This window comes from Aureobasidium melanogenum (genome assembly GCF_000721775.1).
Source record: "Aureobasidium melanogenum CBS 110374 unplaced genomic scaffold scaffold_2, whole genome shotgun sequence".
In the NCBI taxonomy this organism is placed as follows: domain Eukaryota; kingdom Fungi; phylum Ascomycota; class Dothideomycetes; order Dothideales; family Saccotheciaceae; genus Aureobasidium; species Aureobasidium melanogenum.
The window spans coordinates 960,582-981,983 of record NW_024470054.1 but is presented as its reverse complement, the minus strand read 5'-3'; the positions used below and the strand labels follow the sequence as shown (position 1 = coordinate 981,983).

The 21,402-nt window shown below is 49.5% G+C and overlaps 13 protein-coding genes across 13 annotated transcripts; 8 read left to right on the top strand and 5 right to left on the bottom strand.

Annotated features, from left to right (window-relative positions):
- Positions 1-236: 236 nt before the first annotated feature.
- Positions 237-1,469, top strand: M437DRAFT_62776 (uncharacterized protein; the record flags this gene model as incomplete). Its single annotated transcript, XM_041024142.1, has 1 exon — positions 237-1,469. One exon carries the CDS (start codon positions 237-239, stop codon positions 1,467-1,469), a length of 1,233 nt encoding a protein of 410 aa, XP_040883607.1.
- Positions 1,470-1,969: 500 nt separating this feature from the next.
- Positions 1,970-2,344, bottom strand: M437DRAFT_62775 (uncharacterized protein; the record flags this gene model as incomplete). The annotated part of the gene is made up of 2 exons (XM_041024141.1): positions 1,970-2,113; positions 2,153-2,344. 2 exons carry the CDS (start codon positions 2,342-2,344, stop codon positions 1,970-1,972), a joined length of 336 nt encoding a protein of 111 aa, XP_040883606.1.
- A 689-nt stretch (positions 2,345-3,033) lies between these two features.
- Positions 3,034-4,523, top strand: M437DRAFT_72146 (uncharacterized protein; the record flags this gene model as incomplete). Its single annotated transcript, XM_041025800.1, has 5 exons — positions 3,034-3,288; positions 3,343-3,730; positions 3,786-3,903; positions 3,960-4,027; positions 4,087-4,523. The coding sequence occupies 5 exons, from the start codon at positions 3,034-3,036 to the stop codon at positions 4,521-4,523; spliced, it is 1,266 nt and encodes a 421-aa protein (XP_040883605.1).
- Positions 4,524-5,575: 1,052 nt separating this feature from the next.
- M437DRAFT_38698 (uncharacterized protein) lies at positions 5,576-6,847 on the top strand (the record flags this gene model as incomplete). Its single annotated transcript, XM_041019885.1, has 1 exon — positions 5,576-6,847. The coding sequence occupies one exon, from the start codon at positions 5,576-5,578 to the stop codon at positions 6,845-6,847; it is 1,272 nt and encodes a 423-aa protein (XP_040883604.1).
- Positions 6,848-7,169: 322 nt separating this feature from the next.
- Positions 7,170-8,432, top strand: M437DRAFT_38659 (uncharacterized protein; the record flags this gene model as incomplete). Its single annotated transcript, XM_041019876.1, has 1 exon — positions 7,170-8,432. The coding sequence occupies one exon, from the start codon at positions 7,170-7,172 to the stop codon at positions 8,430-8,432; it is 1,263 nt and encodes a 420-aa protein (XP_040883603.1).
- A 1,085-nt stretch (positions 8,433-9,517) lies between these two features.
- On the bottom strand, positions 9,518-10,279 carry M437DRAFT_39720 (uncharacterized protein; the record flags this gene model as incomplete). The annotated part of the gene is made up of 1 exon (XM_041020066.1): positions 9,518-10,279. A coding segment is annotated over one exon (762 nt), but the record flags the coding sequence as incomplete, so codon positions are not given.
- Positions 10,280-11,075: 796 nt separating this feature from the next.
- On the top strand, positions 11,076-11,939 carry M437DRAFT_38672 (uncharacterized protein; the record flags this gene model as incomplete). Its single annotated transcript, XM_041019879.1, has 1 exon — positions 11,076-11,939. One exon carries the CDS (start codon positions 11,076-11,078, stop codon positions 11,937-11,939), a length of 864 nt encoding a protein of 287 aa, XP_040883601.1.
- A 5-nt stretch (positions 11,940-11,944) lies between these two features.
- On the bottom strand, positions 11,945-13,417 carry M437DRAFT_81070 (Molybdopterin-synthase sulfurtransferase; the record flags this gene model as incomplete). Its single annotated transcript, XM_041027481.1, has 1 exon — positions 11,945-13,417. One exon carries the CDS (start codon positions 13,415-13,417, stop codon positions 11,945-11,947), a length of 1,473 nt encoding a protein of 490 aa, XP_040883600.1.
- A 166-nt stretch (positions 13,418-13,583) lies between these two features.
- Positions 13,584-14,354, top strand: M437DRAFT_62768 (uncharacterized protein; the record flags this gene model as incomplete). Its single annotated transcript, XM_041024140.1, has 1 exon — positions 13,584-14,354. The coding sequence occupies one exon, from the start codon at positions 13,584-13,586 to the stop codon at positions 14,352-14,354; it is 771 nt and encodes a 256-aa protein (XP_040883599.1).
- A 1,076-nt stretch (positions 14,355-15,430) lies between these two features.
- Positions 15,431-17,020, top strand: M437DRAFT_40153 (uncharacterized protein; the record flags this gene model as incomplete). Its single annotated transcript, XM_041020135.1, has 3 exons — positions 15,431-15,861; positions 15,982-16,142; positions 16,242-17,020. 3 exons carry the CDS (start codon positions 15,431-15,433, stop codon positions 17,018-17,020), a joined length of 1,371 nt encoding a protein of 456 aa, XP_040883598.1.
- Positions 17,021-17,430: 410 nt separating this feature from the next.
- M437DRAFT_81067 (uncharacterized protein) lies at positions 17,431-18,426 on the top strand (the record flags this gene model as incomplete). Its single annotated transcript, XM_041027480.1, has 1 exon — positions 17,431-18,426. One exon carries the CDS (start codon positions 17,431-17,433, stop codon positions 18,424-18,426), a length of 996 nt encoding a protein of 331 aa, XP_040883597.1.
- A 9-nt stretch (positions 18,427-18,435) lies between these two features.
- Positions 18,436-19,458, bottom strand: M437DRAFT_62766 (uncharacterized protein; the record flags this gene model as incomplete). Its single annotated transcript, XM_041024139.1, has 1 exon — positions 18,436-19,458. The coding sequence occupies one exon, from the start codon at positions 19,456-19,458 to the stop codon at positions 18,436-18,438; it is 1,023 nt and encodes a 340-aa protein (XP_040883596.1).
- A 1,200-nt stretch (positions 19,459-20,658) lies between these two features.
- Positions 20,659-21,385, bottom strand: M437DRAFT_72138 (uncharacterized protein; the record flags this gene model as incomplete). Its single annotated transcript, XM_041025799.1, has 5 exons — positions 20,659-20,802; positions 20,865-20,987; positions 21,104-21,115; positions 21,173-21,287; positions 21,351-21,385. The coding sequence occupies 5 exons, from the start codon at positions 21,383-21,385 to the stop codon at positions 20,659-20,661; spliced, it is 429 nt and encodes a 142-aa protein (XP_040883595.1).
- Between the last annotated feature and the right edge of the window lie 17 nt (positions 21,386-21,402).

Sequence of the window (21,402 nt, the reverse complement as noted above, 5' to 3'; positions counted from 1 at the left end):
TCTCCAGATTCCTGGGGAGGAAAGTAAAACAACTCTGGCTCGAACTCGATAGTAAGTACGCATTAGGATCAATGCCATCTGCCGCTGGCCTATTTCATCAGTCACCATTACACGGCACATAGCTACATTTTCGCGTGGCTTGAAACTGCCTGTGATATAAAGGGAGGTCTCTATACTCCTCTGATTCACTCATTATTCTCTTCAGTCTTTCGTTCTTCATAATCTTAATCTTTAAAATGCGGTCCTCTGCTCTCGCTACTTTCCCGCTCTTCTCTCTTGCACTTGGTGCTGTCAACTGGAGTGCTTTCGAGTCATGTGTAACCTCAAGTGGCACTGCATCTGTTAAGACAGTGTCGACATCAGTCGCAACTACAACAATCCAACAGCCCGACGTTATCATCAAGCACACATTCCACCCTCAACATCTCTTCACTCCTCTACCTTTCACCAAATTCTGGACTCACACCTTCCAAGAAACAGACACTGCTGTATCTACTGTCACCATCCAACTGACACACACCGAGTTCGTTCCAACTTCGACTATCGTGAACACCTACACGCAGACCCAAGTCTCCAATGTATTCACAACGGTACCAACTCCCGCTGGATTCCTTCCTATCGCCAACACAACGAACTCGGCTTACCCTAATGGACAATCGCTCAGCAGCTCTTCGGCTAGCGCATCGCAGTCTAGTGCTGCCCCTTCGCAATCGAGCTCCGCATCTGCTGCTACTTCCGCTTCCGCATCTGCCGGTTTCAACATGACTGCTTCGGCTTCCGGCTTTGGTGCCTCAAGTGATGGCTCTGCTGATCTGGAGGCAAGAAGCCCCAAGAACCCCATCAAGCAATTTGCCCATGCTGTTCACTGCTTGAAGAGTGTCCTTATCCAGAAGACTATCGACACTACTATGACTGGAACCACCCAGACCAGCACGCTCGCTCAGGCTACAGTGACCGCTACTGTCAGCGCGACTGCCACCATCCAGGTCCTGCCAAAGTTCGGTCACGGAAAGACCATCTACACCACCGCCGTCACGACCGTGACCAAGGGCTACAATGTTTACTCGAACAAGTTTGTGACTGCTGAGGTCACATCTACCAGCACTGCCTATGCCGCATGTCAAACAAACAACATCCTCAACTCTGTGGCTTCCGTCAATGGTCAGGCAAAGTACAAGACCACTGTTGCAAGCTCGGCTGAGCAATGCTGCGAGCAATGCCAGCAGTCCAGCAACTGCATTGGATCTGCTTTCCAAGCCCTGCTCCCCCTCGGCGGTCGCTGCCTCATCTACTACGCAAACACTTGCCCTGCTCAGTCTGCAAATGCTTTGCAGTATACTCCTGCCGCAATTAAGCAGCTTCCTGGACTCTATGCTCTAAGCAACGGCGCATGCGGCTACATGTTCTCAGCGGCTAGTGGACAGGCATTCGGACAGTCATTTGGTCATGCCCATGGCCATGGGTGGTAATTGGCCTTTTATAGATGAAGTCAATATAAGCTAGGATAATATCGAACAATCTTTAATATATTTTGCCTTTGACAAGATGTCCCGCGTCATCTATGTGCCGAGTAGGGCTTGATCGGTTATGAATTGTGCCCTGCAATATTAACCAGCCGGCCTTAATGTGTGTAGTTGATCTGGTTCTCAATCAATCTGAGTTCAGTTTGACAGATCAATACCGAATATGTGGTACCGATTTTCTTGCCATGTCTGCTGATAAATCACAGATTCAGTCGCGGGTTGTACTCCGTAGCGAATCGTAGATGTAACTAAACTGGTGAGATAGGTTTGCAAGTCATGCACTACTCAACAAATGCCTCGAAACCCCACAGAGCATATGCCGCTTCAAAGACCCGTGCAGCCGTCAAGTTTGGTCGTCTTTGTGGTCCCCAAAACAAGGTCTTGAAGGAACAAAAGAGTCATGGTAGCCGCGATGATATCCATCAGCACGAATCGCAAATTGCTGCTTATCGCTGTGGCCGAGTCGTGGCTGCCGTGCGGTCGAGAACGGACGTGGAGCGAAGGCTGTAGTATGAATGAGACTGAGACACGCTTTGCGAATTTGGTTTCGGCGCTGTCACATTAGACGGGGACGATGCCCACTTTCGCCTCTAATAACCTCAGTTAGGCAATTCCAAATGGCGATTTACCTGCTGGATCATGATGGCGCGATGGTTAACATGTCTGTCGCTTTGTTGGTACTCGCGGCGAGTCGTCAATGTCGTGTCAGTTGAAGATTCTCCGTCAACAAGCCTTCCAGACGGTGACCTCCGCAAATCATTGCCAGGAGATGCGGCTCCGTTTCGGTTGTTTCCTGCATCTACTACTTTACCAGGTACCATCAAGATGAGGGCATAGTCGCTACCAGACCACAGAGATGGCACAATATATATTTATTGACGGCCCGGCTACAGATACCATATTTTGGTATGCCTTCTCTTTAGCTCAGACAGACAGACAGGCAGTCAGGCCAAAACCAGGGTCTTACATATGTCACCTGCCGTATCAATCATTACCTACGCAAGACTCTTTCCATCCAGACAGAGGCAGTTTCACCAACAAGCAACTATAGGAATCTGATACTTCCAACTCTGTAAGTGAGAGCTTGATTCGCTGTATGGCCGAAAAAAGAACTGCGTCTAGCCATTCCCCACGACTGTTTGAAGCCACAATTTCTTGGATCTAGCTACCGCTAGACCGTAATGTATGCTCAACACTCTCACATATGGGTACCCCACGATTCATAGTGCTCTGCCGCGAGTCATCTGGATATTGGAACAGCTTGCCGCTCGGGACTAAGCTCCTGTTGGCACATAGGAAAAGGCGCCTTGAGCCTACGATTGCCTGAGCATGAACCTTCCTTTCGCTTCTCGCCGTCGATCGATGGATTAGTGCGCTCCACATACCGAGTTGGCACGTGGAAGTATGGGTGTTGATGGGTTTGTGCATGAATTGGGTCTCATCTCTTCTTGCTAGCTGATATAAGGGAAGGGTTCCCTGTTCACTCCTGTCGTCGAAGGCGAATGTCAAAATGGGTTACGAAGGTGTCGGGGCTTTGAAGTCGTTGATCTTGACGTTGAATGAGACGCAACAAGAGGCTTTGCTTGAGCGTCTCTTCTCTGTGGCAAGAGAGGATACGCCAGACATTGATCTGTCTGCTCCGGTGGTCAGGGTAGTATGGGTCTTGCTCGGGATTTCTACAGTCGTGGTCACTACCAGACTGACCATCAAATTCCGAACGACTCGTCGACTCTATCTCGATGATGGGCTTATGGCTCTTGCCTTGGTGAGTCAGGCCGTATGTCTCGATCCTAATCCATTGTAATGACTAAGCTTCTAGTTGCTTGCTTGGGTTCATGCTGTCTTTTTACAAATCTCGTTCTGCAATGGTCTCGGTCGTCATGTCTTCTACCTCGAGCCCGCTCAGAGGTACCTGGCTATCAAATATGGATTCCTCTCTCTAATCTGGAGTTATTTCTGTCCCATGTTGGGCCGCCTCAGCTTTTGTGCATTCCTTCTTTGTGTCGCCAACACCGATCCTCGGACCAAGAAATGGCCCATCTGGATGTTTATTATCCTACAGCTCATTGTCAACGTTCTCGCATCTTTTATTCTTCTATTAACCTGCGGAACTCATCTTGACGGCCTGTTTGCACTACAACTTGGCCAGTACTTCACATACTGCTTGCCCGTAGAAATCCAGACAAATTATGCTTACTTTGCTGGTGGTCAGTAGTACTTGAAAGAGAGATACCCTTGTGATACATGCTGACGAGGAACCAGCCTTCAATACTCTGACCGATTTCTTTTTGACTGTTCAGCCTGCTCTGTTGATTATGCATACCAAGTTGGCAACAAGCAACAAGATTGGTGTCGCTTCTTTACTTTGTTTGAGTATCATGTAAGACAGCCATAGGACCTCACACGGATCTTGGAACTGATAGCATCTGAACGCAGAGCCATGATTGCAGCCATTGTACGAACAGTCGCCGCCCACAAACTCAGCGATGTTGGTGATTATACATGTAAGTCACAAGAACAGTTTCGGTCGCCTCAATTACGCCAAATTTAATGAGCAATCCAGATGAGCTTACACCCTTCATTACGTGGGTCTCGGTCGAACTTAATGTCGTGCTCACCGTCACATCGCTACCTCTATTACGACCTCTTGCCCAGGAGGCACGCGAGAAGGCCAACAAACTCTTCGCAATGACTCGCAAGGAAATGGAGCCTTGGGATGACACAATCTCGCTGCGCAGCGTACACACCTCAGGAGCAGATGACGAAGAAAGAAAGACAGGAACGGATGATATAGAAAGTAAGACAGGAGCTGGCGTAGGAGTGGTCGCTTTGATGACCCCAGCGAGACAAGAAGGCTTCCTAGCACAACAGGACATGTCGAGTGTCGTTCGCACTGTCGAAGTGCAGATCAGCTACGAAACGAACGAGACGCCAATGATACACGCTTGCTTGGTTGGACTGGTTCAAGGTCAAGCAATGGAACGTCTGGCAGGCCGATGATCCCTCGAGATGGCTTTGGTGTCTATCTCCTTTGTCTTTAATTTCTAATGTATGTATCTTAACGACCTAAAATTATACCCATGCACAACTACCTAGTCAAAACGTTCGCTGTTCTCAACGACGGCTGCATGGCTGCTTTTACTGCCGCGAGGAGAAAACCTGCATGAGCAGGTTCGTCAAAAGCTGCCGTCATTTCATTATACACAAAAACAAGGCTAGCCAAGATGTCCCTGGCCTTGGTTCTAGTTAAGCATGATGCGTACAGGGTCATGTGAGTTTCGTGATTGTCCAAGGTTTACAGCCGTTAGGTTGGTGGAGGGATCGGGATTACAGCAGGTGCAACTTGCAGCTAGACCAAGTGGCTTGACGTCTGCAGGACCAAGCACGACAAAGTGGCTTGACAAGAAGGAAATGAGGCTTGCGTGGCAGGAAGGAATGGAGCTAGCTAGAAAGAATTGACGTCGGTTGTGCGCAAGAAGGGCATCGAAGGACGAGAAACCAGGAAAATCAAGAGTCCAGACCCTTACAAGCGAAGCTTGCTCTGACGAGGCTCTGCCGCATCCATGCCTACATTCGACCCTTGATGACAGGATTTGCAAGTTCGATGTGACTGAGTTTACGCGTGCTATGATGACAAGTTGGCTATAGAAGAAGATTATCACTTGGAATAGAAACAAGGAAACGCTTATGGAAAGACAAAGAATGGACATGATGATGTGCCATGAAGGAAATCGCGGGGCAGTCAGCAAGCGTTTGGCAGCTGCTTCCCAAATGACGTGCCATGGTGGGGTAACAATACATCATACCTGGTAGCCATCGAACGACAGCTCTCTCACCACACGCATTTAAATACCTCGCTCAATTCCCTCCAACACACACTTTCTCATACCATAACATCTTCTCTACACAAAACAACTCTCATCTTTGATACCCCATCAACCTTTTACCCCATACCCTCTTCAAACCTTTACCACAGATAAATACAACCATTATGTCGAACGTTCCTGGTAAGCCAAGCTTGAGCTCCTCATCACCTTACCTCAATTCACATCATGGCTAACACAACTTCAGCCCATCTCCCCGGTGATCTTGGAGAGCATGACCCTCGCCGTGAGGCCCACCCCCATGGCAACGAGCCTGGAGCTGGTGGCCACGAAGTCAAGGTCGGCTCTGCCGAGGCCAAGGGCATTGACAGCAATGCTACTGCCGCCGAGAACAGCAATAATCGCGATCCCGCAACAGACAACACCTCTGAGCACGCCCTCGAGGGTGGCAGCACCGAGACCATGGACCGCACAAAGCGTCAGCAGGCCTCCGACATCCCCGGCGGTCGTACCGGTCATGACGGTGTCGATGACCACCTCACCCGTGCCGGTCGTCAGCAGGAGACCGACAGTCGTTCCAACTACGGCGACCTCAGCAACCAGGGCTCAGGTTTGACCGGCTCTACCACCGGCACCACCGGCTCTCACTCTCACCACCACCACAACCACCACCACGGCTCGACTGGCTCGGGTTTGACCGGCGGTCTCTCTCAGTCCGGCACTGAGCCCGTCTCTGGTGTCAGACGCGCTGGTGTTGGCGGTGCTCCTTACGATGCTGGCAACGTCCAGTCTACTGGCTTCAGCGGTTCTGACCCTCAGGAGCGTCACCAGCTCCACCACGGCACTGCTCACCACGGCCACGACTTCAGCCACAACCACAACACCCGCACCGGTGAGCTCCTTGACCCCGCCAGCGGCAGAGACACTGGCATTCCCGGCTACTCTGGTGGCGCCTCTGGCCTCACTGGCTCGAACACCACTGGCACCGGCCTTCCCGGCTCATCTACCACCGGTACTGGCTATGGTCAGACCGGCACCACTGGTGAGCGCCTGAGAGAGGACGTTCGTGAGGGTGAGCGCGGCCTTACTGGCTCGCACACTGGTTCTGGCCTCACTGGCTCATCCACCACCGGCACCGGCGCATACGGCCAGACTGCAGGCTCCAGCCTCACTGGCGGCTCCGGCGTTGGCTCTACCCCCTCTGGTTACGGCCAGACTGGCTCCACTGGTGAGCGTCTCAGAGAGGACGTCCGTGAGGGCGAGCGTGATCTCTCTGGCCACCACGGCTCTACCGGCTCCGGCTTGACTGGCACCACCACCGGCCAGCACGAGTCCACTGGTCAGCGCATTAAGGATGATGTCCGCGAGGGCGAGCGTGCCACTGGCCACGACACCTCCAACACCACCGGCACCACCGAGCACAAGAAGCCTTCCCTCTTGGACAAGCTTAACCCCATGAAGGATGCTGACGGTGACGGCAAGAAGGGCTTCATGAAATAAGCAACTCGCCATGATCACCCACTCCAAAGATGATGATACGAATATTTTAATGTAGCATAACGAACTTTTCGAATGAACAATAATTCTTCATTACTTACCTTTCCACTTTGCTTTTTATCTTGTGTGATGTCACAATACACAATCCTCACCAAATGACTGTGACTGCAGCATATCCTCATGCTAGCTGAGATGTCGGTTGTAAAGATTGGTTCGTTGACTTTCAAGTTCTTGCTCTCGGCTCGCTGAGGCGTTGGCTCTCTCGACTTGGCACCGCTTCTTGAATCTTGCTGGGATTCTTACTATTGTCGACACAGCACTCGAGATGCCCAGCATCCAAGATAGCATCAATCAGATCAAAGAGCAGATACGAGACCATGATTACGCGCGCCAATCACACGAACAAACGCAGCGCGAGCACGAGCGCATTCTGGACGAATATGACCGTATGACGCGCCACCGTTCAACACGCATGCGCGACGAGAGAGAGGGCAACAGGCACCATCGCAGCGAGAGACGCCGATCCAGATCGCCGCCGTCTTTGCGCTTCCGATTCAAGGATGGCAAAAGTGGTGGTAGTGAAAGACGCAAGAGCAAGCATTCATCACACAGACACAGACACAGGCACACTTCTAGACACGAACGTGAGCATGACGAAGCCGACATACAGGGTTATACCGCTCATCCCTTCTCGCGACCGCGCACTTCTGAGTACTTGGATCCGTCCATCTCAGCTTCTCCTCAACCCGAGCCCAATGCTGCTCACTCCGTAGACCCAGATCTTGCCTTTCGAGAATCGCTGTTCGATGCCATGGCAGATGACGAAGGTGCCGCTTACTGGGAAGGTGTCTATGGAGAGTCTATCCACTCATACCCTCGACCTTCTGTCAAAGATGATCAAGGACATCTCGAGCAAATGACCGACGACCAATACGTTGAATACGTCAAAGCCAAGATGTGGGAAAAGAAGAACCCCGAGTTGCTCAGGGAACGACAAGCGCGTGCTGAACGTGAAGAGGAGGCTCAAAACGCTAGATCGAGGAAGAGGAGACATGATAGCGAGGATGAGGAATACGAGGAAGACTTTGAATGGGTTGGCAATGAAGAGAAGGGCTATGAGAAGAGATCTACACGCACACGTCGTCAAAAGCCAGACACTCGAGATGCGCCACGCGATAAGAGCTTCATGTCTGATGTCGACGCTGCTCTTGCTCGAGGTGCCAAACGGAAAGAAGCAAAGAAATGGCAACAAGCCTGGCTGTCTTATCAACAAAGATGGCAAGACCTCAAAACCAATTCTGCACAACTTCAAGGCGAAGAACTACTCAGAGCAATTCCTTGGCCCGTTCAAAGTCTGGCTGCCAAAGATGTTGCCAAACAGAATGTTGAAGATTTCTTCTCCAATGCTCCTCTGGACTCTGAAGATGTTCGAGTCAAGACTCTGAAAGATGAGAGTGTCAATTGGCATCCTGACAGATTCCAACGCCGCTTTGGTGGAAGCAACGTCGATGAGGATACCCTCAAACTTGCTACAAGCGTCTTCCAGACTATATACGAAATGTGGGAGCGTACTAGGCCAGCCAAATAATAAGTCTACGCTTGGTGCAAGCTTTGGACAAGTGAGTAACGTCTTTGTTGAATGGAATACTAACTATCTTCCTCATGCGCCATCTCCAATTGTCATACTGTATCCTCTGCTCACAAGAAGAATCCAATCCTCGCCATTGCATCCTGGTAATTCTGCCGTTGATACCACCCGCAGGTCCAAGACTGACACGCTCTCGAACACGTGCTTTCGCATGCTTGACCTGCCAACTGTATTTTTATCCGATTTCAGCAAAGCAAGAAGTCCTACCAGTCGTACCTTCCACAACGCATGGTATAACAATGCCACGTGCGGTACCACGCATACACAACAAATGCAGAACGTGAAGGCACGATGGAAGGGTTTCTGTACTTGAACCCAGTGTCCAAACACTCTTGCTCCTTTTCCCAAAACACCATTTTTCATCAAGCCAATATTCAAGTCGGACCATTGCATACCAAAGACCATCTCGATATCACCAATTCTTGTCCATTGATACGAGTATCTACACTTCAAGTACAGAGGTAAAGTCTCATTTATGCTTGCCATAAAGACGACACTGTTTGCTAATTCCAATCCTAGTCTTTTGCATTTATCCAACCCAAGACATCCAAGTCCAACAACGCACAACATGTGTCGTGCAAGAGTTACCACCTACATGCTCTGCGGCTGCATCCACAAACACTGCGACATCTGTACCCAAGCTCTTAAGGCGAGCACTGCAGTCGAATGGGAACCCACACACCTCTGTCCTGGTTGGGATACGTCTGCAAATGAAGTCAAGGAGAGTGTTAACAAGCGTTGCACTGCTCATGCTAGGGAGCACCTCGAAAAAGCCAGAAACACTGAGAGATGAGTTTGCCGATATTTGCTGAGAAGACCCGGGCGAGACCGATATGAGAGCAATGTTGGCAGATGGCTCTTGCAATGAAGGGATTCGATTGTGATGGCGGATGAAAGCAGCAGAACGAGGACATCAACAATGGGTTGTCCTTTCACGGTCTCTTGATACCATATGAGGTATCCACATGAACGTCAATCAACATGCAAAGAGCCAATGCTTTTCGAAAATTCTCAGTGTTGTAATCTCATGTATACCCAGCATGTTTCAATCCCTCAATCATACCTCCACTCATCAACGCCCACCTCAAAACATTAAACCCTTGCACCTCACCCCCAGCAGCAGCCCCAAACCCCTTGACAAACTCCTCAGCAACCTTGATACCTCTAAGAACAACCCTTCCCTCTTCCGTCTTTTCCAAAAACTTTTCTATCCACTCTTCCAATTCTTTTTCCTCTCCACTGCCAATGATACTTTTATTGATAGAGACAGAAAATCCAATCAATGCTTTTAACACTCCAGCAGCTTGGATGGCAAAGTTTCTGTATTGTAGTCCTTGCTGACAGAATTCGATGTTTTTGGAGTCTGGCAGTACATCAAAGTATTCGATAAAACACTCTACCCACTTCCTTAATTCTTGGATTGAGAGGATGCCTTTGTTGACATGTTTGAACCTCAATTTACTCATCACGAGGTTATTATCTCGAAACCATTGAAGAACTTTGAGAAGACCGGTTATTCCTTCATCTAAAGGGGAACGTAGATCATAGATAAAGTTTGTAGTGTTGAAGTAGAGAGGTAGGGTTTCGTTGCGGATGAGAGAGTTGGTGTGGGAGATTGGTGGTGAGATCCAAGTGTTGTGTCCACAGTATTGGGAGAGTAGATGAGGAGAACTCTGAGAGGACGAGGCTTCGAGGACGTATCTATAGATTTGGAGACGTAGTTCTGCTGGGAGGGAGAGGAGCGGGCTTGGTGTGGAGGTTGAAGACGTAGAAGTCATGGTTTCTTCGTTTCCAACGCAACCACGAGATTTGCTGAGGAGAGAGGAATGCTCAAAGAGAAGGATCAGATGAGACAGATGGATTCAGAGACCAAAATGCATGCGAGATATAACATGAGGACTCAAGTAGTTCTTAAAGATGTTATCAGATCATCTTAGATCATCAGAGATGGTCTGATCAATCTGATTAGATTTACCGCTTTCTGCGACATCGGGCTTGCGTGCGCCCTGCCACGACGACTTGTCAGAGGCTTTCGCGTTTCATGCCTGGAAGCAGAGTCTGTCTTGCTTGATCAGAGAGCTAGCGGCTTGGTGCTCGCCAATTGTCGTCAAAGGAAAAGGGAAGGATGATCGCAGATGGAATGTAGAAAGAACTTGAGGTTTTGGCGAATTTGATCTCTGCACTGAGTTGTGCAAAGGCACAAAGATTCATAAAACTCCCACGACTCCGATGTCGTTGTGTGAGATTGGACATGCGATGTAACTCTATGTGAATGCTTTCCAGATCTTGATCATCTGGTGAACTCTTCAGCTAGGCTATTTTGACATTGAAGTTTTGGAGCTGGAAGCACCGCCTGTCCTCTGAAAACAGCCTCTAGTATATCTGGTGGTATTGGTTGTGTTGTACACTCATTGACATCAAGAATAATTATCGCAAAACAAGGTAATACCAGTCACCCTATTGATCTCCTTTCCTTGCATACCTTTGCTAAGAGAGAATTTCATCAGAATTTGGACATATCTGACTGCACCCTGATATTATTGCACTACGGATTGGGAGTTCATTTGCAAGACATCAACCACAATGACTTCGACCCATCTCCTACCCCCAGACCTCCTCGAGTCTCGAATTTCAACACTAGATCTCCTTCTAGCCATGTTCCCCTCCACCAACGAATACGAAATCTCACCTTCAGACCTAGATCTCATCACCAATATCCGCGACAATGGAAGCGAAAGCATCACGTCCACACCCTCAGAAGTCAATCTAGCTTTACATGTTTCTCTTGATGCTTCACATTCCATTCAAGTTAATGTAAAAGCACCGTTACGGACTTCTGAGGTTGAACCTGCAGAAGCGCCAACGATCATGTTTTCATTAAGACAACCGGTTTGGCTTGATAAAGCGAGTCTGGCGAGTTTGACTGAGAAGCTTCCGGAGGATATCTTCAGTGCTTTGGACTTTTTGCGGGATGAAGGGCCTTCGATCATCCCTTCTGAAACAAGAAAAAGTACAGCTGCAGAAGCAAAGGCATCGACGGGGCCTTTGGTGCGTGTGTGGTTTTACTTTCCTTCTCTCAGCACAAGGGAAAAGCGGCAACATATGGTTGATTGGGCACCTTCCTACTCTCTGACTGGCTTTGTTCTTGCTGGAAAGCCAGGAATGCTATGTCTCGAAGGCTTAGCACCTGACATCGATGCCTATATGAATGAGATCAAGACAGTCAGCTGGGGCGATATTCCCTCACATCAGAAAAAGGTGTCAGAGAGATACAGAGAAACTGGTCCAGAGATCACAAGGGCATTTGATGGCATGATAGAAATTACTGATCTAGTGGGAGAGAGGCATGGGGCCAGGCAAAATAGAGGTGATATGGCTGCTATAGAGGCATGGCTGAAGGAAAGAGGATTGGGGGATATGTTCGAGAGTGTAATATTGCAGAGTTGAGGAAATCAATAATCGGGCCATTCAGGATCCACTTCATTTCTCCATGCGCGGAAACCGCCTTGAACATCTTTTATGCTCTTCATACTGCCAGAACTCATGGTCTCCAACATCTGCACGGCAAGTTGGGAGTCATTGCCGAGTTTGCAGACTACTAGGACATCTCTTCCCTTGAGATCTTCGAGGATTTGGGTGTCCTGGCGAAGACGAGTCTGTAGTCCTTGATACGGTAGGTTTATGCTGTTAGGGAGACTGCACAGCTCGAATTGTGTTTGATCGCGGACATCGAGAACGATCGGAGCTTCATCATCATGTGGCGATAAGGACGCAAGAGTGGAAAGCAGATCCCCGGCACTTATGCGTGAACAGGGTGGTAGTATATCCACTGGATTGGTAACGCCGCAGAAGGCGACGTAGTCCATTGATCCAGAAGTCAGACTTGATTCGGTAACGGTACGACTTGCCGAACACGAAGCACAATCAAGACGTCTTGAGCGAAGTTTGACATTCCTGAACTGAGGTATGCTGTAGGCAGAGAAAAGAAGAAGGGATGGAGGAGCCGCGGCAGAATTGGGCGGAGAGGTGATGAGCTTGATGGCCTCCAAAGCCTGAAGGATGCCCATGACGCCAACAACAGGTCCCAAAATACCACCTTCACCACAGCTGACGACAGACTCAGCAGGTGGAGGGCGTGGAAAGACGCAACGATAGCAAGGACCACCATCTGATGCACCAGGAGCTCGCGGAGGATTATTCAAGACAGACAATTGACCTTCTGTGCGTAGAGCAGAGGCGGATACAAGGGGCTTTCCCGACAAGACACAGGCATCCGAGATGAGGTAGCGGGAGGTTGGATGGTCTGTACAGTCAAGTACGAAATCATAGTTGGAGAAGATTTCCAGTGCAGTAGAGGGAGTGAGATGAGCCCTGTGTGGGATGTAGTTGACATTGGGATTCAAGCCGCGTAGATAGGCAATTGCACTATCGACCTTGAACATGCTGACGCGATCGGTGGAATGAGCGATTTGACGGTGAAGGTTTGACTCTTCTACAGTGTCGCCGTCCACTAGACCCAGAGTGCCGACGCCGGCGCCAGCGAGGTATGCAGAAGCAGGGCAGCCCAGACCTCCAGCGCCGACTATGAGTACTCGGGCAGCCTTCAGTCGCAATTGTCCTTGCAAGCCAACCTGGGGCATGATGAGTTGGCGTCCGTAGCGCTTAAACTCGGCATTGCTGAGGCCAAATCTCTGATTTGGTTGTTGGTCCTGGTAGTATTGGTGTTGTGGGCTGTTCAGCGCGCCCAGGATCTCTTGCTGCCAGTCTGTCTCGAGCTTGCCAGCATCTTGAGCGCGGTGTTGGGCCTCCTCGGCATGGGCCAACTGTTCTCGGAGGTGGGATAGTTGTTCTTCAGCGGCCTGGATCTGTTGACGGAGTGCTGCGACCTGGGCGTCAACGGCCGACGTCGAAAAGACGGTCGCCATTCCTGCAGGTGGTCTGCAAGGGTCGAGTGGAGTGTCAAGTGTCAAGGGTCTGGAGGATGAAACGTGCGAACAGCAGCGGGGCAGCAGTTTGGGCGGCTCTTTTCCGCGACTTCGTCAAGAAGTTTTTGCGCCATCTCGATATTCTTCCATTCTACAAGCAGCAATCATGCCGGAACAAGAAGGAGCATTCCCAGACGAGGTCTTACCAACACAAGAAGGAACATCACAAGAGGAAGCCGCACCACAACAAGAAGACGTGCCACAGCAAGAATTGCCCATCGACTGGCCCGAAGACATCGAGTACCTGCGTCGTCCCAAAATTTCACCGGCCGTCCCTGCCATCGCTCTCAAGATCCTCAATACCCCGACTGCTGCCACAGCTTCCTTCACTCGCTTCTCCGCCGACGCCTTGTCCTTCCCTAATCCTGACGTTCGTATCGTCCCTCTCAATGACCCAGACCACCCCGCCAATGGCCAATATGGTCTGGCTGCTATGAAGCACTTCCACCCTGGCAACTTCATCCTACCCTACATCGGTCGTCTGCATACCAACAAGCCTGAAGACACCGATCCCGATTCCGAGTACGACATTTCGCTCGATCGAGATCTCGACCTCGCCCAAGATGCTGCAAAATCCGGCAACGAAGCTCGTTTCATCAACGACTATCGTAACATCGCCGACGCTCCTAATGCAGAGTTCCGCGATATCTGGGTTCAGACTGCCGAGAAAAAGTGGGAGCGCTGGATCGGTATCTTCACCGTCACCACTGGCAAGTCTGGCATGAGAAGAAATGGAATTAGACCAGGAGAGGAAATTCTTGTCAGCTACGGCAAGGGTTTCTGGAAAGACAAGAAGGACGAGTGGGTCGCTCCAAAGAAGAAATACCCTACGCAGGAGAAACATGGAAACGTGAGAAGAGCCCGTGTCCGAAAGTGATACCTTCTGCCCAGATCCATCCTATACCAGATCAATCTGTGACACAGGTAGGGAGGACACGCTGTCCCGCCTCGTGCCCTTACATGCGTATCAAGGTCGCATCCACTGTGCGCATATGCGGTCCTCGTATCCAGTACACCACTGCTATGCTATGCTATGCCCAAGCTTTGGCCTCAATGACCATCTCTAGGGGCTCGCTTGCGACCGGCGACTACTCTTTTGACGTCACTGGCTAATGCGTTTCGTCTTCGCATTCGACCAAACGGCCGGCTCTTGCAGCTCCAAGCCCAAGAGACCATCACGCGCTCAAGAAGCATGGAGTTCGCATATTCTTCTCCAGATTCTACATCTGCTGACCTGCATGTATCAATTCTGGACCAACCCCCGGGTAATTTTCCTTGTGCGGCCCGGTGGATCGATCCATCGAAGCCCACATTCAGGGATCAACAGGGTCGCAATGGATAAATTCAGAGAACCGTGATGGTCATCTTATGTCATTCATGACCACTTATGATACGCAAAAAAGGTCATCAATGGAAAAACCATCTTGGTTCATTGTTCCATCATTTTTGTAGCGTTTATTCCGTAGCCGGGAAACACAAATGATGTATATTTTTCATAGAAAGTCGCGAAAGAATCAAGTCTTGTTATACGGAAGATACAAAGTTACACCAAGACACCGGCTTAACGCCCACATGCGCCAACTGCTGTTCCTACTTGATCAATTCCTCCTGTTCCAAAGTGACCAGTTCCTTGTTTATTCTACTGGCTGTGTATTTACTTATTTCTCAAGGCTCAAGAAGGCCAGTGCACAGCCATTACGTAGGTAGGCCGTTTCTTCCGCGCGTGCGGCTCTGCTTTTCGGTCACCGAAGGGCAAAAGTATATAGATCAAAAGCCCGGAACGCCATCGTCGGCAAGGGGACTTTATACATCTGCGCCTTTCTGAACTACACCTTGGTGACCCCTCTTCTTGGACCCCTCTCATATCCTCGGCCAGCTAGACAATCTGTGACATTGAAATCGCTGGACTGACCTAAACAAAGAAAATTCGAAAAGAAACAGGGAGAGTGGAAAATGGCGAGTCCCTTTGCTTCCATCGCCAACCAAAGGGTCACATCTCAACGACCGCCACGAGAAGCGCCAGAATTGGATTTTGACAGATGCGCCGCTTTACACAACACAATAGCCATCTATGGCTGGCTACGCAGTGGTCGCAAGGTCGCCGATATGGACCGCAAAACCTGGTGGCAGAAGCGCGGCAACACAACATTGGAAGTCTTACTACGGCCGTCTTTGGTCAAATTCTTGAAGAAAATTTTTGACTTGCCTGGAGGAGATGGAAGCCATTTTTTCTACTATATCAGCAGAGTTGCGAAGCCCAGAGAGATGCTGTACCTTGGAGACTTGCTGGATGACAGTGAGAAGAAGATCAAGGGAGAGAAGCATCGATTTATCACTTTGTACATGACGAACAAGGAGTTGGTTAGTCAACGGAGTGGCATTGTGTAAGAGAATATTTCGACCTCGATCAAAAATCCGCGCCTTTTCAATTCTTTTGGAGAGAAACTGCAAGCAGATGATTATCGAAGAAACAGAAAAGAAGCAGGGCTAATCACGAAATACAGATATGATCAGGTCACTGGCAAGGCAATTTTCATGCCTACTTTTCTACACATTTTCGACTTGTACGACCAAAAATTGCCATGGCAAAGACTAGAATCGATTCTCAGCGCTTATATCGACATGATTGAAGCAGGAAAGGCTGTAGCATTACACGAATCTATCGGTCGCGAGCCACGTCTCGGTCCGGTGCAAGGTCCTGATGGCCAAACATCATGGCAGGAAATCGCGCCTTCAGGACCAAAAGTGGACCCTTATACTGGAGCTCGGCGGTCACGCTATGACACACACCCTTGGACTCTGGTATCATACACTCAAGGCGACTTGACCTCATGCCTCAAGCTTTGGGAGCAGCTGTTCACAGAAATCGAGATTAGGAGCGGATTACGAGACGAAGAGGAAGACCCCAATACCACACCCCTGTGTAGTCGATCCGGTCTTTCCGCTGCAGGCGTACCGAGAGGGTTCGCATATGATCTATTATCTCACGCCAGACAACCGCGAATCTGGTACGTAGCACCAGGAATCCGCCTCCCGCAAGCATCCGAGTTCGTAAACCAGCCCTTCAAACACGTTGCTGCGAAATACCCGAAAGAAACCGAGGGTATCAAAATGCCCTTCTTGTTCTTCCGCGCAGAGGGCACAGTGACCTCGAAACAAGCAAACTTCCGCTGGCCGTTCAGCACAGTACAAGAAGTGCCTTGCGGATTGTACCTCGACTCATATCCAAACAAGGAAAACCCATTTGAGGATGCATGTCGCCTTGTGCTACCCTTCCCAGTAGGAGGAAACAAGAAGGCCAGGACCAGTGATGGCAGATTGATGCAAAAGAGTCATACAGAGGTTTATGCTCATGGCATCAATCCCTTTACCTTACGCCATGGTCCCAAGTTGACAGCGATTTTGGAAAATTGGTTGATGAATGTCAAGAGTGGACATTGGGCTGTGGATGAGCAAGGTGTTTCTGGCGGTGTTGAGGTTTGGAAGCAGGCAGACACTGAAGAGCATTGGGACAAGTATGTTTCGGCGCATTTAGCATTGTAAGATAGGAGCATAGTGCGAGCATTTTTAGCATTGGCTGGTCTGGTTTGAAATGACGAAAAAAAAAGCTTTGTAACATCCTAGAAGTCTCCTGGTAGCTCCCAACTTGAAATGTCAGACTTGAATCTTTGATCTTGTGAACAGCCTATTGTAACGAGTAATCAACGTGTTTCAATACACCTTGCACAAGAGCAGAGAACATCCATGCATCATATTCACAAATGCCAAGACGTGGCCCGCAACGATGGTTTGCGCATCCGTACCTGTAGTTTTGGCCTACCGTCCACAACGTCACCGTCGCCCTCGGCTTCTATCGTGAATTTCCTACGCAATTGCCTTCGCGAAATATTGACTGGACATAACATCATCACCAAACATATTCTCTGGATTAGAGGAATACGGACACAGTCGCCATGTCTTACCTGGATGCGGCCCAGTCAAGCCGAGTCTCTCATGCATATCTAACGCTCGGCTTGGTACCCATCAGCACGCAATACAATTCAGGTGCCAGAGCATTTGCAAAACATCGACGCAAGATCGCCATCCAAGATGAGAAGCTTGCGCTTTCCCGAGAAGAAGTCGTGCAAGATCCACGATTAAACGCAGAGGAGCCTTTTCCGTTTATGGATTTACCTGCAGAGATCAGAGTGAGGATATATCAATACGCATTAGCACGGCCACGGAGATTGCATCTGGAAGTCATGCGAACACCTGCTCTAGCTTGTGTCAGCAAGCAAATCAGACAAGAATGCCTGGCAACGTTCCTGCGTGTAAACAGTTTTCAAGCTTCTTATACGAGGGGTCTTGACGGAACCTTTGGTCTAACTTTTGCGGACGAGACTTTAGCATGGTTGAAGACACTGCCGTTCACAACGAGAATGATTCAAGATATCAGAGTCACGTTCCAAGGGGATCTCGGACAGCGAGGCCACAGATCAGTCATCTTCCAGATCATCGCCACGGCAAAGGAAACCTGGGTTAACCACTTTGATCGCTGGTGTCCCTTTTGCATAGATGGCTTTTATGGCTCTTACTACCATCTGCCACATCCTAACTACGATCACCCTTGTCTGAAGACTAATCCTCTCAAGCTCAAAGGCATGCACGATGAATTCGTGGCCGCTGTAGAACGTACCTACTTCAAGGACTCAGACGAGTGGGGCAGAGGCGGTCTTTCCATCTCTGAAGTTATCGATCTGGGCGGAGCGGCGGATGAAATCAAACAGAATCCAGATGTGTTTATTCCGTTTTGCTTCTCAATACAAAAGCTGATTGAGCATACGGATAAGATTGAGAAGTGGGCAGGTGTTTATAGTGACTACTTGGCTTCGCAAAGGGCGCAGGAGGCTTTGTTGGAGGCTGATGGACTTGCGCAAGAGGATCCTGCTTTGCAGTGGACAGATGATTGAGGAATTGTCTCATATTCGAATTGGAGGGATATGGATATCTACGATACAGTACAGTACACCTGGAGCATCTGAGCCTATGCGCTGGATGTGTTGCACTACTGGCCTTCTGGGGATTTCTTTGACATCTGTCAAGTATCCTCTTTCCCGATCCAACGTTTCGACAACAGCCTCGAGCTCGGCTCTGGTCTTGTTGGCTCCATAAACCACCTCTTCTACACGACACGTCTCGTGTACATGGATCCATCCTCCCAGCTTCGGATCCAGAACCGCTGCTGCTACTGCATGAAGATTGCGAGATGTGGGCGCAAGTCCACAATTTACATGTCTGACCGGAGGTAGAGAGTTTCTCAGGCCAAGTATCCTGCTTGAAGCCTTCTCGCCATCTTCGACGAACGCCATCACTCTGGTCTTTGAGGATACCTTGACCGTCTTGCTTTGGATCCGATCACCGTGGTAGACCTGAACGTGCCACCTGTTCTTAATTGCGCCTCTTCTCAAGCCTTCTATGCTCCATGGATTTGCATCCCAGCAAAGGACTTTTTGAACTCCAGCTGCTGCGTAGTTGAGGGCAATGGCACCAGATCCTGCAGAGAGATCTACTGCGGTACATCCTTTACGTGTGCCTTTGGTGATTGTCAATGTCTTCAGACTGGACATGTATAGCATTCTGGCGCTATGTGAGGCGTTGCTGTGGGGTGAAGCGGTGTAGCGAGGAGCCCAGTAATGTGTCACGCCATTCTGCTTGGTGCTAACCCAAGCGGCGTTGTCGAAGTCATCCTGGGTTGGTTGCTCTTGCTTGCAGACGACTATGGAATGCTCTTGTGGAGGAGAGACATCATTCGAGCGTTGCGTAAGCTTGGTATCGTCTTCTTCTGGAGATACGCCAGCAACGCCGCTGTCGTGCCTTTGAGGTGTTGAAGGCGGCTCCGTGGTTTGGAAAGGGTAGCTCAGACGTTGGTCACAGCCGGCTAGGTAGATGCTTTCGATTTCGTCGGGCTCGAGGTTGCTCAACAGGTTACTCCATGGCTCCATGTGGTGTTGAATAGTGTGCTTGATGCTGCTGCACTGCAGCAACAGAATGCTGTAAAAGATTGAGAAGTCGTGGTACAAGGCTTCGACATTGGTTGTGTGTAGTGCAAAAGGAAAAGAAAAGGTAACACGGCAAAGAAGGACCTAAAGGAGGTTTCTCTGGTTGGTAGCAACTGGTGACAATCACCAGTGGTCCCCGAACTGTTGCGATCCTGAAGCCTAGGGATTGGCGGTGCTCGAGATCGGGCAAGAGTTTTGACGTGAGGTGGTGACGATGATCTTCACCCGACCACCAATATATCTGCTGTTTTATTGTGCGGTACCTTTCTTGAACCGTCTGGCACGCCTTGTCACCGTACGAAACCTCGTGGCCATCTTCGTCATTCGCACTTCGGGACTGTCCTCTTTCTGCTCTCGCACCCGTCCCGAAAAAGGGCTATCACGGCATCACCAACCCGCTTGGGATTGATTGCCTCACGTTATTGCTACCGTTCTTGGCAGCGCGTCCTCGACGATTTCCAGAATCTCCGATTTACGCATCTTTCTGGTGTCTATCAAACCAAAGTCTTGCAGCATGAACATTCCTTTCATCAAACTCTGTTCAGAGTTACGAGAGTTTCCACACACGTGGGATTTCGCATGTGTCACGAAAGGGCTGACAGAAGCTTCCAAACTGCCAAGGGGTCCAGCGGAATCTGTCTCCGATAGCCGGAAGTCGAGTTAGCCGAGCAGGAAACACTGATTGATGATGTTGGTATGATGTTTGCTGCCCAAGGCAAGCAGTCTAAACGGACACCCATTCATGATTTCATGTTCTTGTAAGAGAGTTGTATAGATCTACCTTGGATTCTGGGGTTAAATCGACGATAGAAACCACGACAACTGGGCAAGATGGGATGCCTGAAGAGATGCTCAAACTCAAAAGACATGACTCTTGCAGATTATCAATCCAACACGTGTGGGAGCATGCTCGGACAAAGGAGCAAATCCGGATCTTTGACACCAGATGATCATATCGTTCCACAAGCGACTCTATTAGCCGAAGAAGCAGTGAGCTGATATGGAGGCTCAAAAAACTGCCTTGCCCACTTCCAAGAAGGTTCACTCCTTTTTTCCAACAACGAAGAAGCAAACCAAGACTCGTCATTGTTAAACCAAGAGTTTCAAGCCTTGAGTGAACTCAGAGAGAGCAAATGTTAAGCACTATGAGCGCTTGATCTCCCATTTCTGGCCTTGGATGCTGACCTCCTCGCCGGCTTTCTCGTCGTAGTCGTACCAATCACCTTCTGTCAGGTCAATGGCGTCGAACTTTGTGTTTGATTCGATGCCGGTAGCTTTCCATTCTCCCTGTATATTGCATTAGTACTTTTTTCAAAAGTTTTATAGAACAATTGGTGGTTGGGACGTACGTCTGGCTTGAATTCAACGAACTCGAGACCTCTGCAGTCGAATTCGATAATTTTCTGGGCCTTGGGTGTGTCGCTGTGGGTGTAGGCCTTGGGTGCCTCCTTAATGGTTGCAGAGTGTTCTCTCTAGTAAAGCAAATATCAGAAAATTGGATCATTTTATCAGAGACATCAAAGAATGGACCGACCTTGCAGTTCTTGCATTTCCAGACGAAGTTGGCTTAACCCCTGCTGCCAGATACCTCGTTTTGTTCCTAGGCCGAATATGTTGGTGGATGAAGATGTGAGAACAAGACAGAAGAAAGACCTACGAATCTGCTCACGCTGACCCAGTTGGGGTGGACCTCACGACACGAAGTACATTGCACCTTGAATGTGTAGTAGAAAGGGCTGTCTTCGGTATCGATGGGGGCGAGATCTGTTACGCTGTTTTGGAAGATGTTGGCAAATCAAGCTCAGTTTCTACACGTCCGCGACTATGAGACCTACCCGTTGAGCTCGGCAGTCAAAGTAAGTGCCAACATGATGTGCAGTAAATGTT